This window comes from Brassica rapa, chromosome A03, assembly GCF_000309985.2.
Source record: "Brassica rapa cultivar Chiifu-401-42 chromosome A03, CAAS_Brap_v3.01, whole genome shotgun sequence".
NCBI classification, from domain to species: domain Eukaryota; kingdom Viridiplantae; phylum Streptophyta; class Magnoliopsida; order Brassicales; family Brassicaceae; genus Brassica; species Brassica rapa.
The window spans coordinates 24636949-24652270 of record NC_024797.2 but is presented as its reverse complement, the minus strand read 5'-3'; the positions used below and the strand labels follow the sequence as shown (position 1 = coordinate 24652270).

Below are 15322 nucleotides of genomic sequence, written 5' to 3'. Positions count from 1 at the left end.
GAATGAAATATGTGCTTTATACCAAAAATACTCTTCTATACAGTTCACAACTTTGGATTTAACTAAAATCTTAGAAACACTTTCATGAATTTGCACCAATCTATACTTCTCGTCTCCCAACCCGTGCTTCAATGTGTGTATATATATGTGATAGACTGGTTCAAATCATCACATATAAATCAATAATTTTTAATCTTAGTTCCCCATGTGCCAAAAAGTTGGAGACGTATGCCTACGGTGACAAGAAAACTAAGATATATGTATATATACACGATTGAATAAATGAGAATATGTCATTGTATTTGTATGTGAGAACATCCACTGTTATTTTTTATGCGTCTGTGATTTCTCCCGAATTTAAATACTTCGGACATACATTGAATTTTGTATGGATAAATCATATGAGATATTTTTGACTTTTCGATTGTTGGATTGTGTTCCCATGGGAAGGGAAGGGTGACTTAAAACTCCAGAATACAAACTTGTTATATAATAATGGTCATGAGCCACGGATCACGGGAAATCTTTTTTAGTATTATTAGTTCGTTTTAAATTTAGTCACATGTTTAGTAACTAAATCATTCAAGATATGCTAAATTTCTTTTTTTTAAACGTTGAAAGTTACTAAACCATAGTATAAGCAGAAAAATTGAAACTATACAAGGAAGATAATCAACCATAAACAAATACCCCGAGATTGGAGCCATAAGGTGATAAACTTCAGGCCCCAATACATATTTCCTTATGAGGAAGGGAGAAGGAAGAAACTCAAGATTGAGGGTCCTTAAGTTGTTGGGATAGTAGCAAAACCGGTCCTAGACATAGACATATGAAAAATTAGCCTATAATCCCTTAGAATAAAAAAATAATTTATGTAAACATAAATCTCTAAATTTATTTTTATTTTTTATTGAAACCTTTACTAAATTTGTTGATGACATTCATTCGGGTATTTGAAGATTTTGATCTGATTTCAATTTTTGGTATTTATGTTCCGGTTTGGTTATTCGATTCATGTTTTTTTGCCCAGACCTAATTATAGTGTCAATTAAAACATCTTAACAACCATTTTCTACAGAAACTGGTACTCTTTTCACCACTAAAAGCACCTCCATCAACAAGTTATTGATGGGTTCTGACCAATTTTAAAAAAATCAAAAAGAAAATATTTGTATCAGAAGAAGTTCTTGCAGAAAATATTTTTGGAACCTTTTTAGACTCTTCAGTACAGATGTCCTTTTTTAATTGAATAGGCTTATTATAAAATTCAAAAATTTAAAAAAAAACTAAAACATTATTAAAGTATTAATATTTTTATTATTAAGAAACTAAAGTGAGTACCTCTACCATTAGAGGTGCTCTAATAACTCCATGCATTTATTTTATTTTAGCATTTGATAAGATTATAAGTAAAACGTTTCATAACGAAAACTATCTCAATTAAGAAAATAATATAGATTGATGATTTGATTCATTTGATTGGCATACAATGTCTAGAAAGAAATTTCATAAAGATGGAGCGAGTAAATATCGTCAGATCAACGGAGTTATAAGTGAAGAAAGCTAGAAAAAGGGATGAATCTATTGAATGCACAATGTCGTGGTGATTTCATGATAATTATGTCACAAACATTTCAATAATAGTAATAATGTTACTCATATCACCATCTAATGTTATTGGTCGAGAAGATAACTGATAATATTGTCATTGACATATGCACAAGTTTCTTTTAAATCGAGACTTTGACTATTGCATCGTCCATCGAGTTTGACAGTTTCAGTTAAATAGTATTAATATTATAAAAAAATTTAACAATAACAAAGACTTTAGCATGATTATGAATTTAATGATGAGCATAATGAAAATGTGTACTTTAAAAGTGACTATGGTTATAGTATTTTTCAGTGCGCATGCAGAATCTCTAACCTCCCACTATTTACATTTACCTTCAACAGAGATCCCATTCCCACATGACTATACATTTGGTTTTAGAATAAAATGGACTATTTTTAAAAGCTAGTATTTATTTATTAGACGAATTATTAATTGATTAGACCCCGTCACATAAATACTATGTCTTGTTAACTCAACTGCAAAAATACACAAAGTGAAGTTTATAGATCACCTAGAAGTTGCATGTTCGAGACTTCGAGTAATCAATGCTTTATATGTTATGGCGTCGGGTTTGAACAAAATTACGAGTTTCGGTTTAAACTTTAAGGTAATAAAAAACCCAGCAAAGCGATATGAAAACAAGTTCTGTATACATATATGCCATCAATTTTATATATATCTGAAGATATTATGACTTTGTAATTTGTGTACATTTTTAGCTAAAAAACTAGAACGACAAATTAAATCAGAAACATAGTTAGATAACTAGATAAGTGATAAGCTCACAATAAAATAAATATGCATATTTTACCAAAAATAAATAAATATGCATATGTACATTGTTGGATCACTCTCTTCCTTAAGAGTTAAAAGTACTGATTCATATATGCTAAATTTGACTAACCAACACAATATAATAACCGCCTTTAAATGCTACGGGCACATACTATTAGCTACTAAATGCTTTAATCTTGTGAAGATCTTAGGCTTTTTGACTCTATAGCCAAAAACATAAAAGGGGTTAGTTAAGATTTCATGAGTTTTGTGGCAGACAACGACTTATTTACTAGACATTGCTGTTTATGATTCTGTGTTGAAATTAATTACCTACTGTCGTAGAAGTCGTTTATAACTTAATCGCGGTTCCGTAATTTATTCATGGGGTTCTTCAACTGCCAGAGTCAAATCCAAGTATGCTCTATGGTCTAGAGTTTGGATTTTAATGTAGCATGACTAGTTTTCCGAAAGTCAAAAAAGAAACGTCATGTATACGTACCTCCACAACAATCAATCCGTCATATGAATTCATCTAGTAGCGATTGCTAGGCTAGATGCATAGGTCCTAATATCTCCGTTTAATTTTAAGATGTCAAACTACTTTTAAATGTATTCCACCACCCTACATAAAATACAGTATACAGTATCTTCAATTTATAATTTCACTTTGCAACACAAGTATACAACAATTGGAAATGCTAGTTTTTATCATTTTTGTTTGTCACCAGTCCCCAATCTATAGCTACAACATGAAGCAACGCTACTTTCTTAGTGGAATCGAACTCGTGTGAGGTGACCGCAAAGGTGGACTTTTAACCTTGGACTTTTTCCTAATTTTCATCATTTTATAACGCACGAAGTGAACTTATTTACTAAATGTAAAAAAAAAAATGTGATTTTACAAACTTAGATCTTCTTGATAAGTTAAAAAAAAAAGAGGCTCTGGCAAAATTGTGAAAGAATATAACGACAATTATCTCAGATTTAAAGAAACAAGTGATCCTTGTGGCTTTTTTCAAGATTGATTGCTCCCATATTTGCGAGAGATATTATCGTCTAATAAGTGTATCCCAAGCCTGCAAATATAAGCACAAGATAAGTGTGTTACAAAAAAAAAATACAAGATAAGTACTTATATTCTCTAATAAAAAGTGAATATGTATCAGTTTCTTTGTGTTAATCTATCTACTCACATGAAACTCTCTCTTTGAGCCACCGATGGTGAGCAAGAAAGGGTTATCCACTGAGAAGGAAATGGAAAATACAGCTCCCTGTTGACAAAATCAGAATGGTTAAGAATACATGAGTAAAACAAATATTTTATGTTTAATTGGTTCTTACCACTTTTGGTTTGTGTGAAGCAATGCATAAACGTTCATTGTTCGTAAGGCCCCAAAGTTTTATCGTTTTATCCATAGAACCCGTAGCTTAAAGCTGTTAATCACAGATCATAAAAAAGTGAGATCCGATTACAAAAACAAAATATGAAATGCTTAAGGACAGTAAGAGAGAGAGAGATATAGAAGTACATTGGGTGCAGAAATGTTGTATGAGAAGGAGGAGACTCATTAGTCTTGGTCATGCGCTTGGATAGTAAAGCTTGGTCTTAAGTCAGAATCTAAACCTGACTGTGCGGCGCGTATATCAAAACCTTTCATGGTTCCATCCTCAAGACTTACCTAAAAGGAACGGTTGGTAAGAAAATGTTTAAAACTGCTATAACCTCAGATTGTCTATAATAAGAGAGCAAAGGGAAGTGAAGCTCTCACCACAGAGGAATGTTCACTGTGGGGATTCCAGGCTAAGCTTTCAACATCAGACATGGCAGACCATTTGAAACCCGAGTGTGGAGGTTGTTTTCCGTCTTTTTGCAACAATAATATACAAACTCATGTTAATGATAAAAAATTTGGAACATGCGAGATAGAACATGGAAGAAAGGAGTTACCAATACAACAGTCTGATCAAACGACCAACTGAGAAGCACTTCTGGAGCATAATGGTTCCAAGCAACCGCTTGAACCTGTGAGCCAAACAAAACAATAAAAACCATTAGGATATATATCTCAGAACTAGCACTATGTATAAGTCATGTTCTTATTTCTTTTGTGTGATGTTCCATAGTAATCTTACGTTGTCCAGTAGCCACATCCCAAACCTTAACCTTTCTGTCGGCACTAGCACTAGCTTTCGATGATTCCTCGTACACATAAACCTGGTCACATAGCTTTCATATGATCCCCCAATACTAGACATTTACACCTACAGAAAGCGAGTAGGATCCAACTCATTACTTGGATAATAAAGATCCCAAATCCCAGAGCTGAAGAGTTGAATGTCTAAGTCCAAAACAGCAACAAAAAGAAGGTTACTGTCAATGTGGAAAAACTCTGTTCTGTACAAAAGAGACAAACAAAAACTGAACATACCATCATCCTCTTCATCATAGTTATCCATGTTGAACTCTGTCAATCCATCAGATACCTCATCAACCTCCATCGTATAGAAGCCTTCTTTCTATTGGAAGATTTACCAAAAGATTTTGCTACGGCTTCTTCATCCTCGTGACTACCATCCACACTGTTCCCGAGTAAACCAGTTTCATATCATCCTGTTTCTTAGCCATTTTAAGACCAAGCACATGACCAAGACAAAGGAATCTCCTCCATCTCATACAACTTTTCTGCACCCAATGTACTTCTATCTATCTCTCTTACTGGCCTTGAAGCATTTCATACCATTTAGAACTTTGCCTCTATGCAATTTATATGGTAATCAAATAACAACGATGTGACTACAATGTCTGAAGACATTCCCGCTAATGTTTACAAATTATTAGGCATTAAAAAGGATTATATATTCCGTGCGTTACTAATATAAATTGATGCAATAATTTTATTAGATATTCTTGCATGAATTAGATGTTCTAAATCTATTTTTTTTTTTTAATAAGTGAGAATGATATTACCCCTTTTCACCATTTTCACATGATTGTTGTGATTGTTAGGTTGTTTTGGCGTGTTCATTTAGATTGGTAGAAATTTGCTGTTTTGCTATGGTACTTGCGAGACTTAAAGGTTAAAAACTGTTTAGAGTTAGATAGACCAATCCAGAGAAGTTTGAGATATTTGTTCCTAATCATGGACCAAACCTTTTTTAAAAAAAAGAGACTCTAAGCCATCTCTTCATAACGAGCCTTGAGAAACTTGAGGTAGGAAAAAACCAATCGAGTATGACCCGTAAGATAAAGCACGGATTGATGTCATCAAATACAACAGTGTTCCTAGATAAGTTTGTGACACTGCAGTTTACTCTTGGAATATTAGTATTTTGTTGGTTTTAGAGGGAAAAAAAAGAGAGTTGACATTTGGTGCATTAATTTGACAGGCATACAAATATTTCAATTTATAAAAAAAAAAAAAAAGAGTTTTGATTACCCTTCAATAAAGAGAAAAAAGTTAGATCTACTTTGGGGACCGGCGTTCGGTCGGCGCGTGAGCGTCTGTGTCGGTGCCGGAGTCCTCTCTTATCTGTCGTAGTGGCTCCCCTTCGCTCCTTTTTCGTCGTCCTATCAAGGACACCTTGTCCGAGCTCTGGTACCGCTTCCATCCCTAACGGTGGGTCGGTTTTGGAGTAACTACGCTTTCGTCTGGAGGTCCTCGGTGGAGAAGGAGCGGCTTGCATGTTCATATGTGATGTTTTCCGAGAGATGGAGGCTTACTCAGATCCACCGTCGTCGACTCTGGCTTCCGGGAAGGGAATCTCCTTCAAATTCGCCTTCGCCGACTTTTGGTTACGGAGAGCGGAGGCTAGCAAAGCTCCGCGCTGCCGCTTAAGAACCCGGTGTTCGTTGGGTAAAGGTTACTAGGTTTGATTTGTGTCAAGTTCGGCGTGGTTGTCGTCAAAGTAAGATTGGGTCACTGCAGATGAGATCTCGGTAGACGATGAAGCTCTCCGGCGAGGTGACGACTTAGGAAAGAAAGCGATGGTTCTCGGTTCTCGGTTCGTGTATCTAGGTTTTGAAGTGTTTTAAAGTCGGAGGAGATCTCAAGGTTCGATGGAACTCTCCGGCGTGATGACAGTGCGGTGAAGAATGGCTATGGGTTCGTTGGAGGCTTGTCGGTTACTGAGCTCCGACGAACGAGGATTTCGTTGGTTTGTTCCGGCGGCGTAGAGGCGGAGGCGGTCAAGTTGAGGCGGTTACGACGCGTGACGCGTTAATGGAGCATATCTTTCCACGTGTCGAGTCAGCCTCCTCAACACGCTATCCGACTGGGTCGTGTGGCTTCTGAGTTTGGGCCGAGGGCCCGTTTACCTTTTTCATTTTACCCGTAATCTTTTGGGCTTGTAGCAGTTTTTTGCTGTAATCGGGCTTCGGCCTACTGGGCATGGCCCATTTATCTAATTTAAAAAAAACTTTGACGGAAAAAAAAAAAAAAGATTACCCTTTAATAATAATCAGATACTTATATATGTGCGTGTGTGTGATAGGGGTTTAGGACGCCTGTCCATAAAAGATTTCAAAAGATATATGATCTTGTGACTGAATTTGGAAAATTAATTTATAAAGAATCAGAACTTCTCATATACAACAATGTATTTATAAAAATACGTATATCAGTTATTTGTTATATATTAATATTAAAAGAAAAAATATCTATATATATAAAGAAGGATCAATCAAAAAGAAATCCTGTGAGATTTATGTCCCGCCTCGGCACCGAAAAATTGCTTGGCAACCACGACGGTATTTGTTGGCAGGGACAGGAGGTCCATGAGGAATCTTACATCCCGGGGGAAGATTGAAAAGACGGCATTTGTCAATAATTATATATTTATGGATTTTCTTAGCATCTGATTGCTCCACAATCACAGCAGCACAAATCACCAACATTAATATAACAAACGCCTTCATTTTCTCTTCTTCAGGGAAGATGATTGATCCTTCTTATTTTTTCTTAATTTGGTGTGAATTAGTTGAAAAGTGGGTTTATTTATACACACAAAGAATTAGAGCGTACACTAATTTTGGCCAATACATGTTTAGAAAATCCACAATCTAAATTAAAATTGCTAAAAATGAAAACCTATGATCCCGAATCCAAGGTTGTGTTTGGTTTTGATTCCTTCTTAGTAATATGGTAAATATAAATTTTTGTTGAAATATAAAATTTATTAGATAAAAGAATATTTGTAACATCAGAAACTATAAACGAATGAGATTGGTGAGATACAAAACCGTTCTATGCCTCAAAAATTACTCTATAACATAAATTACTCTATAACATAAACTCAAAGAGGTGTTAGAAACACAAATATGAAGTGGAAGCTATGATAACACAAAGATCTTATTTAATTTAAGAATACCTAAGATCAATGTATTCTTAAATTCGTTGAAATCACCAATGATCTACCGAAAACAAAGAACAAAAAGAGAACCCTCAACTAAAGATTAATCGTAAAAAAACCCTCAAATAAAAATCCTGTGAAATAAACCTCAACTTTAATTTCATTAACATATGTTACCCTCCGTCTAAAAAACCGTAACGGAGGGTGACATACGTTAACGTTTTATAAGTTGAGAGTTTATAATGTCGAAAACTTAGTTGAGAGGTTTGTTTATGATTCAAAAATAGTTGAGGGGTTTTATCACTAAAAGTCATTAAATGGTTTAAAAACTTTATTATCATTTATACATTGTTTTATATTGATATAAGCCTTTAAAACTAATTTATAAACTTTAATACATTAATTTATACATCCTAAATTAATAATTTTTAGTAATACTTACAACTTAATATAACTTCAAAATATTAAATTATTTGATATAGTGATATAATAAAATTTGTGTGTTTATATCGTCATTGTCAAATATCAAATAATTTAAAATTTATAAGTTATATTAAGTTTTAAGTAGCGTTGAGGATATTCATCCATGAAGTCAATCTTTTTATTTAGGGTATGACGTATTTTTCTATTTTCATGATTTATGTCCTCCGGCTCATGTTTTCCCGATAACCCCCCTAATTCTCATTGATTCCTGAACAAATACGTTATATTTTTGTTTTTTATCAATAAAATAATATATTTGATATATTATTCTTGATTTATTGTATTACTTTATGTTTCAGTAATATCACGAAGAATGTTAGATTATTTTATTCTAACAAATAACAGAAATTGTAAAAACTTATAAAATCATTGTGAAATTACCGGATTAATCATATGTAAAAGTATTAGCTGAGGTAGGATGAGCATGGATTAGCTGAGGTAGAACCATTCATGAGTTCCATTCGATCCATTGGTTTGCATCCCTACAAAAGAGTTTACAAAATGCAAAAGCTAGTTAGAAAAGAACAAATTAAAATGACATAATGATTGATATTTGAAACTCCATATGAACCAAGAAAAAAAGAAATTAAAGAACAATGATTTTGTTTAGGGTTAGATAGACCAATCCAGAGAAGTTTGGGATATTTGTTCCTAATCATGGACCAAACTTTTTTTTTAAAAGAGACTCTAAACCATTCATGGATTGTAGTCTCTTTAGGAGCCATGCGGCTCCAGAGAAGTTTTGGATTGTAGGAGCCACGCGGCTCGGTTGGTAGGATGAGCATGGATTAGCTGAGGTAGAACCATTCATGAGTTCCATTCGATCCATTGGTTTGCATCCCTACAAAAGAGTTTACAAAATGCAAAAGCTAGTTAGAAACGAACAAATTAAAATGACATAATGATTGATATTTGAAACTCCATATGAACCAAGAAAAAAAGAAATTAAAGAACAATGATTTTGTTTAGGGTTAGATAGACCAATTCAGAGAAGTTTGGGATATTTGTTCCTAATGATGGACCAAACTTCTTTTCTTTAAAAGAGACCCTAAGCCATCTCTTCATAACGACCCTTGTGAAACTTGAGGTAGAACAAAACCAATCGAGTATGATCCGTAAGATAAAGCTCGGTTTGATGTCATCAGATACAACAGTGTTCCTAGATAAGTTTGTGACACTGCAGTTTACTCTTGGAATATTAGTAGTTTGTTGGTCTTAGAGAAAAAAAAAAAGAGTTGACATTTGGTGCTTTAATTTGATAGGCATACAAATATTTCAATTTATAAAAAAAAAAAGGAGTTTTGTTACCCTTCAATATAATCAGATACTTATATATGTGCGTGTGTGTGATAGGTGTTTAGGACGCCTGTCCATAAAAGATTTCAAAAGATATATGATCTTGTGACTGAATTTGGAAAATTAGTTTATAAATAATCTGAAGTTTTCATATACAACAATGTATCTATAAAAATATGTATAACAGTTATTTGTTATATGTATATTTTTTGGTAAAATATTGTTATATGTGTATTTACATGTATTAATATTAAAAGCAAAAAGATATCATATAAAAGAAGGATCAATGAAAAAGAAATCCTGTTAGATTTATGCCCCGCCTCGGCACCGATCAATTTCAAAGCAACCACGACGGTATTTGCTGACAGGGAGAGGAGGTCCATGAGGAATCTGACATCCCGGGGGAAGATGAAAAAGACGGCATTTGTCAATAATTAAATACTTTTGTTTAGCATCTGATTGCTCCACAATCACAGCAGCACAAATCACCAACACTAATATCACACATGCCTTCATTTTCTGTTCTTCAGGGAAATATGATTGATCCTTCTTTTTTTATTATGAGTTATTCTTGGGTTCACCCCCGAGCGTGAATCTCTAGGTTCACCAACCAATATAATTTTATTATTTCAAATTTGATATCTTTTAGAAAAAAAAAATTGTCAAGATATATTATATTTTTAAAATAAAATAGTTAAAAAAATTAGAAAAAATAGTAGTTAGAGAAAAATAAATTAAAAAAATAATAATATTTTTATCGTCGTCAGGAAAACACTAAACCCTAAATCCTAATCCCTAAACCCTAAATCATAAACCCTATAAACCCTTGGACAAACTCTAAACCCTTGGATAATTCATACTCTAAATATCAAAAACACTAAATCTTAAAACCTTAAACCCTAAATCCTAAACCCTTGAGTATTTAGTGTTTTTGATTTGAAGTTTAGGATTTATCCAAGGGTTTAAGGTTTACCCAAGGGTTTAGGATTTAGGGTTTAGGGATTAGAAATTAGGATTTAGGGTTTAGTATTTTGCTGAAGACGTTAAAATATTTTTTTTTAATTACTACTTTTTTTAATTTATTTATTTTTACCTTTTTATTTTAAAAAATATAATATAACTTATAGCTTGAAAAAATATTTTGTTTCCGTTTTTAAAAAATTTCGAATATTAAATAACATAATCCTATTGGTTGGTGAACCTAGAGGTTCACCTTAGGGGGTGAACCCAAGAATAAGTATTTTATTATTCTGGTGTGAATTAGGTGAAAAGTGTGTTTATTTATACACACAAAGAATTAGAGCGTACACTAACTTCAGCCAATACATGTTTAGAAAGTCCACAATCTAAATTAAAGATGCTAAAATTGAAAAACTACGATCCTGAATCCAAGGTTGTGTTGGGTTTTATTCCTTTTAGTAATATGGTAATATACATTTTTTATTGAAATGTGAAATTTATTATATAAAAGAATATTTGTAATATCAAAACAATAAAAGAATGAGACTGGTGAAATACAAAACCCTTATATGCCTCAAAAACTACTTTATAATATAAATTCAGAGAGGTGTTAAGAAAACATAAATTCAGAGTATGTTATCTTTAGGAATATCAGAGCAACAACTTCAGTAAATCCTCGTGGTTGTTTCCAATAGAAGTAGAAAAAGATATATTAATCCTATTTCTTAATTCATTACGTATCGTGGGGTTAATCTGAAATATATCACAACTAGGAAACTGAGCCGAACAAGAAGAAGATCGGAAGTATCCTAGCGGTTCTAAATACAACCTTGCACATGGAGTTTGACAATATAAAATAAATTATTATAGCAATGAAGTGACAATAACGTACCAAAGAGTGTAAGCAATTAGGTGGAGAACTTATAAAGGGTTCGCTCTCGTCGACTTTTCCACTGGGTTACGTTACTTAACATAAGACTTCCTGGACATATCTTTGGTCCTTTCAACGTAATCTAGAGCTTGATTGTTTGTAGTTTTTGTTTTAGTTTTTGGTTTTTGTTTTTGTAGAAACCATTTTTCATCCAATCAAGATTTTGGTTTTTGTTTTTGTTTTTGTAAAAACTATTTGAGTTGCCAATCAAGATTTTCAATAAATAGATTCCCTAAAATTTAGGGAAACTAGTTTTTGAAAAATTTAACCAATTTATGAAGAAAAACCAAAAACCAACTTTTGGGACCTTTTATGAAGAAAAACGAATTTTGATTTTATTTTGTAGAAACTACTATATTTTAATTAATTAATAATTAATAATTAATATTTTCATAAAAATAAAATTATCATAAAATATTTTATACATTAGATATTATTTAAACAATAATGTGAAATATTTTAATTTGTGTTTCATATCTTTAAATCAATTTATATATTATAACTTAGCTATTAGTTTCTATAAACAAACAATTGAATTATTTTAATAATTATTAGTCACATTAAAAATAACAAATATTATAAAACATAATATGTTTTATTAATACAATATATTCTATAATCCTGAAATATAAAAATTGCCATTCAACTTTAAGAAAATATAAATAATTTATATAAGAAAATTTATAATTAGTTTCATAATTTTATGTGTAATTTATATATATTTTATATAATATATTTTCATAAAAATATAATAATTAAAATATGTTATTGTATTTTATTTCAAAATAATAATCACAGTATTTTGATAAGTTTTAATTGTAAAATCTAAATATTTATAGCTATTTTGTTGTATTATTTTAAAGTAATCTATTAATTAATTTTTGAAAATAAAAAAAATACTGCAAAACCAAAAACCAAAATCAAAATCTAAAAACCAAAAACTAAAAACCAAAAGCTGAAAACCAAAAACCAAAATCTAAAAACCAAAAACTAAAATCTAAAAACCAAAAACTAAAACTAAAAACTAATGAAACAATCATCACCCTAGTTTTCTGGTATCTTTTACATGCAAAAGTACAAAGATTTCAACGTAACCCGCGTTCAAAATGGTTATAAAAGTCCAATTTGGCTTCAATATTTTATATGAATTTTCCACTATAATAACAACATTACCAATCTCAAATCGACTTTCTACAAATAATTAAAAAAACATGGAGAGATGAAATAAAATTTAACTACAACTTCAGTCAAAAGACCACAAGAAAAAAGAGTTCGAAATGTTTCTTTTTCTCTCAATCACCTTTTATCATCACACTGAATTAAAAAGAAAACAGACAAAAGATGGAAAGGAAAGTAAGAGATAAATTAATTTGATAAGAAAGTTGATAGATAGCAAACGCCGTTGATACTTCTTTGAAACCATCATCTGGTTCTTGAGTTTCCAAGTGTAAGTTCTAAATCATCTGAAACGCATTCTCCATGTATCCTTTCTCCTTCCCAAGGCTTCACCATTCCAAACGCAAACTCTGCCGCCATTCCATCAGCCATTGGTACATCAGAGTTTTGATCAACACCAGCAGGAATAGCTGGAGAGCAGTTTCCACTTTGTCCAGGAGTCCACATTGGTGAACTACTATCTCCCATTTTAAAAGCCTCTTTGTCGAAAAATGGGTTTCTCGAAACCAAGCTGAAAGTAGGAGAAGATGGTCCGCTCTGTGGGGTTTGCATTCCAGAGAGCCATCCAGAGTCAGGGATTGTAACTTGATCATAAGTAGGGCTTCGAGCCAATGGTGGAGTCACGGGAGCGCTTATAGAGTTTCCATTGAAGAAAGGAAGCTTGGAAGGTGAGTTTGAAGAGAGGTTCTTGAGCCAAGGGATAAGTGAGTTAGCATCACCAAATGGGTTTGTAGGACTAGGGAATGAGGAAGATGAAGGGCTTGGATTGTAGGAGCCACGAGGGCTAGGTTGGTACGATGAGCATGGACTCGCTGAAGTGGAACCATTCATGAGTTCCATTCGATCCGTTGGTTTGCATCCCTACAAAAGAGTTTACAAAAATGCAAAAGCTGGTTAGAAACGAACAAAAATGACATAATGATTGATAATTGAAACTCCATATGTACCAAGAAATAAAGAAAGAAAGCATAGAACAATGATTTTGTTTGTTTGAGATCAATCTTTACTAGTGCACAAGCTGGTGAGCACGAACAAGATGACACCATCATTGATAAGTTGAAAATCCAAATGCAAATAAGAAAGAAAAGAAGAATGATTTTTTTTGGCATTTTATAGTCAAACAATGAATCATTCCATTTTATTCTTCCCCCATACAAGCAAAACCCAAACATCATCATTAGATGTTGGCAAAAGAGAAATCATTTTCCCAGTCTCACCCATTGACTTACTCAACAAGAATTACGACATTTATTTAGTTTTAAGTATTTAACAAGCAACAAATAAACACTCGTGCGAGGTCCTTTATTATGTGAAAATGGATAGTTTCTTGGAAGGTTAATTAACTGATTCTTAATGTCAATGTAACTAAATGTAAGTGTGAACGTAAGCAAAAAAAAAGAAAGAAAAACAGAAATTTCAGAGAAAGCGTCGCCAGTCTGAAAAGGGCAAAAAGTCTTCCTCGATCGTTGTACTAAAGTTTTTTATTAAAGCAAAAGGGAACCAAACAAAAACACAAAATGAAAATTTATAGCCAAAAAAAAAGAAAAAGCTACTGCTTGAAAAAAACGAGTAGATGGTCCAAATGACGATAACACCCTAGACAAATTTTTGTTAGACAGTGTAACAAGCTTAGGGTAAACTAGTCATTACATTTTAATATTCTGATCTGAATGTGAACAGAGAGTGTTTAAGCATCAGCGAATCTTACTTACAACAACATTCATGCTTTTTGTTTTAGTTCACCAGAACGGTTTTGATCTGACGTTTGCATTGACAACTAAACCGGCCAGTATTAATTCACAGCCGTACGATTAGTATAATTTAGAAAACATTTTTTTTTCTATCAAAATTAAAAGGTCAGATCTATCATCTATTCATAGTTTTCAATGAAAGATGAGAGGATTGAGTTTTGTTGGATTACCTTCCGGTAAGTAGTTCCGTCGTCTTCGACGGTCCAACCAGCTTCGTTGCATAAAGCTTTAAGAACTTCGTTGTTATCGCAGTGTTTAGGGAGCTTGAAGTTCCCATGTATCCTAAGCCCCGCGAATATCTTAGCCGCAATCGCACGTCTCCGCCGCTCTCGCCGTTTGTTGTTTTCTCTCTCTTTCCACGTCGGCGTTCTAGTCCCCGAAGTCATCGACCTTTACTTCTTCTTCTTGTAGTTGTTAGCTGATAGAGAGAGAGAGAAAACTCGCCGGATAGAAAACTAACTTTGGCGCTTTTTTCTTCTTGTTTTTGTTTTGGGTCGTGGTGAGTAATAAATGAACAAGCACTTACCAGGGACAGGGGTGGAGAAAAAGTCGAAATTACCATACATGTGTATTTTAATTTACAAGTATACCCCTTGAGTGTTTACACGTGCTCAGGCTTTTTAAATAATAAAGTAGACAATGGAAATTATGTTTGACCGTACGACGCCGGTTTGTATACAAAGAAGAATTGTTTTTTTTTTTTTGGTTGAACAGTTCCATGCTTTTATTCAAAATTAAGAAATAAAATGGGCAAGAATATGATGTTGCTTTTATAACATTATGTCTATTTTTGAAAAAAAATCTAACTGATATATCGTTTTGACGTTATTCTTATCCAGTGGCCAGCAATTATCCATCCAACTATGACTTATCCATGTATAAAGAGGCACTACGAATATGTAACCTATTAGTATTATGTTAATCTAGAATTTAGCTCAACTACTTTGTGAATCCAAGATACGTGGCAGTGATTACGGCATCTTG

The 15322-nt window shown here is 32.8% G+C and overlaps 1 protein-coding gene and 1 long non-coding RNA gene across 2 annotated transcripts; one reads left to right on the top strand and one right to left on the bottom strand.

Annotated features, from left to right (window-relative positions):
* The first annotated feature begins 6865 nt into the window (after positions 1–6865).
* LOC117132808 lies at positions 6866–10277 on the top strand. Its single transcript, XR_004456400.1, has 2 exons — positions 6866–7360; positions 9893–10277. It is a non-coding gene; the product is annotated as an uncharacterized LOC117132808 (long non-coding RNA).
* Positions 10278–12587: 2310 nt separating this feature from the next.
* On the bottom strand, positions 12588–15322 carry LOC103861022 (BES1/BZR1 homolog protein 3). Its single transcript, XM_009138721.3, has 2 exons — positions 14509–15322; positions 12588–13448 (listed from the first exon to the last, which is right to left on the bottom strand). The coding sequence occupies exons 1-2, from the start codon at positions 14722–14724 to the stop codon at positions 12834–12836; spliced, it is 831 nt and encodes a 276-aa protein (XP_009136969.2). The 5' UTR covers positions 14725–15322; the 3' UTR covers positions 12588–12833.

What these genes read in the sequence shown, in the direction of transcription:
- LOC103861022 (XM_009138721.3), bottom strand. Translation starts at nt 14,724, where the DNA reads ATGACTTCGGGGACTAGAACGCCGACGTGGAAAGAGAGAGAAAACAAC. An exon ending in ACGGAACTACTTACCGGAAG is followed by an intron (nt 13,449 to 14,508) that starts GTAATCCAACAA and finishes ACTCTTTTGTAG; the next exon opens with GGATGCAAACCAACGGATCG.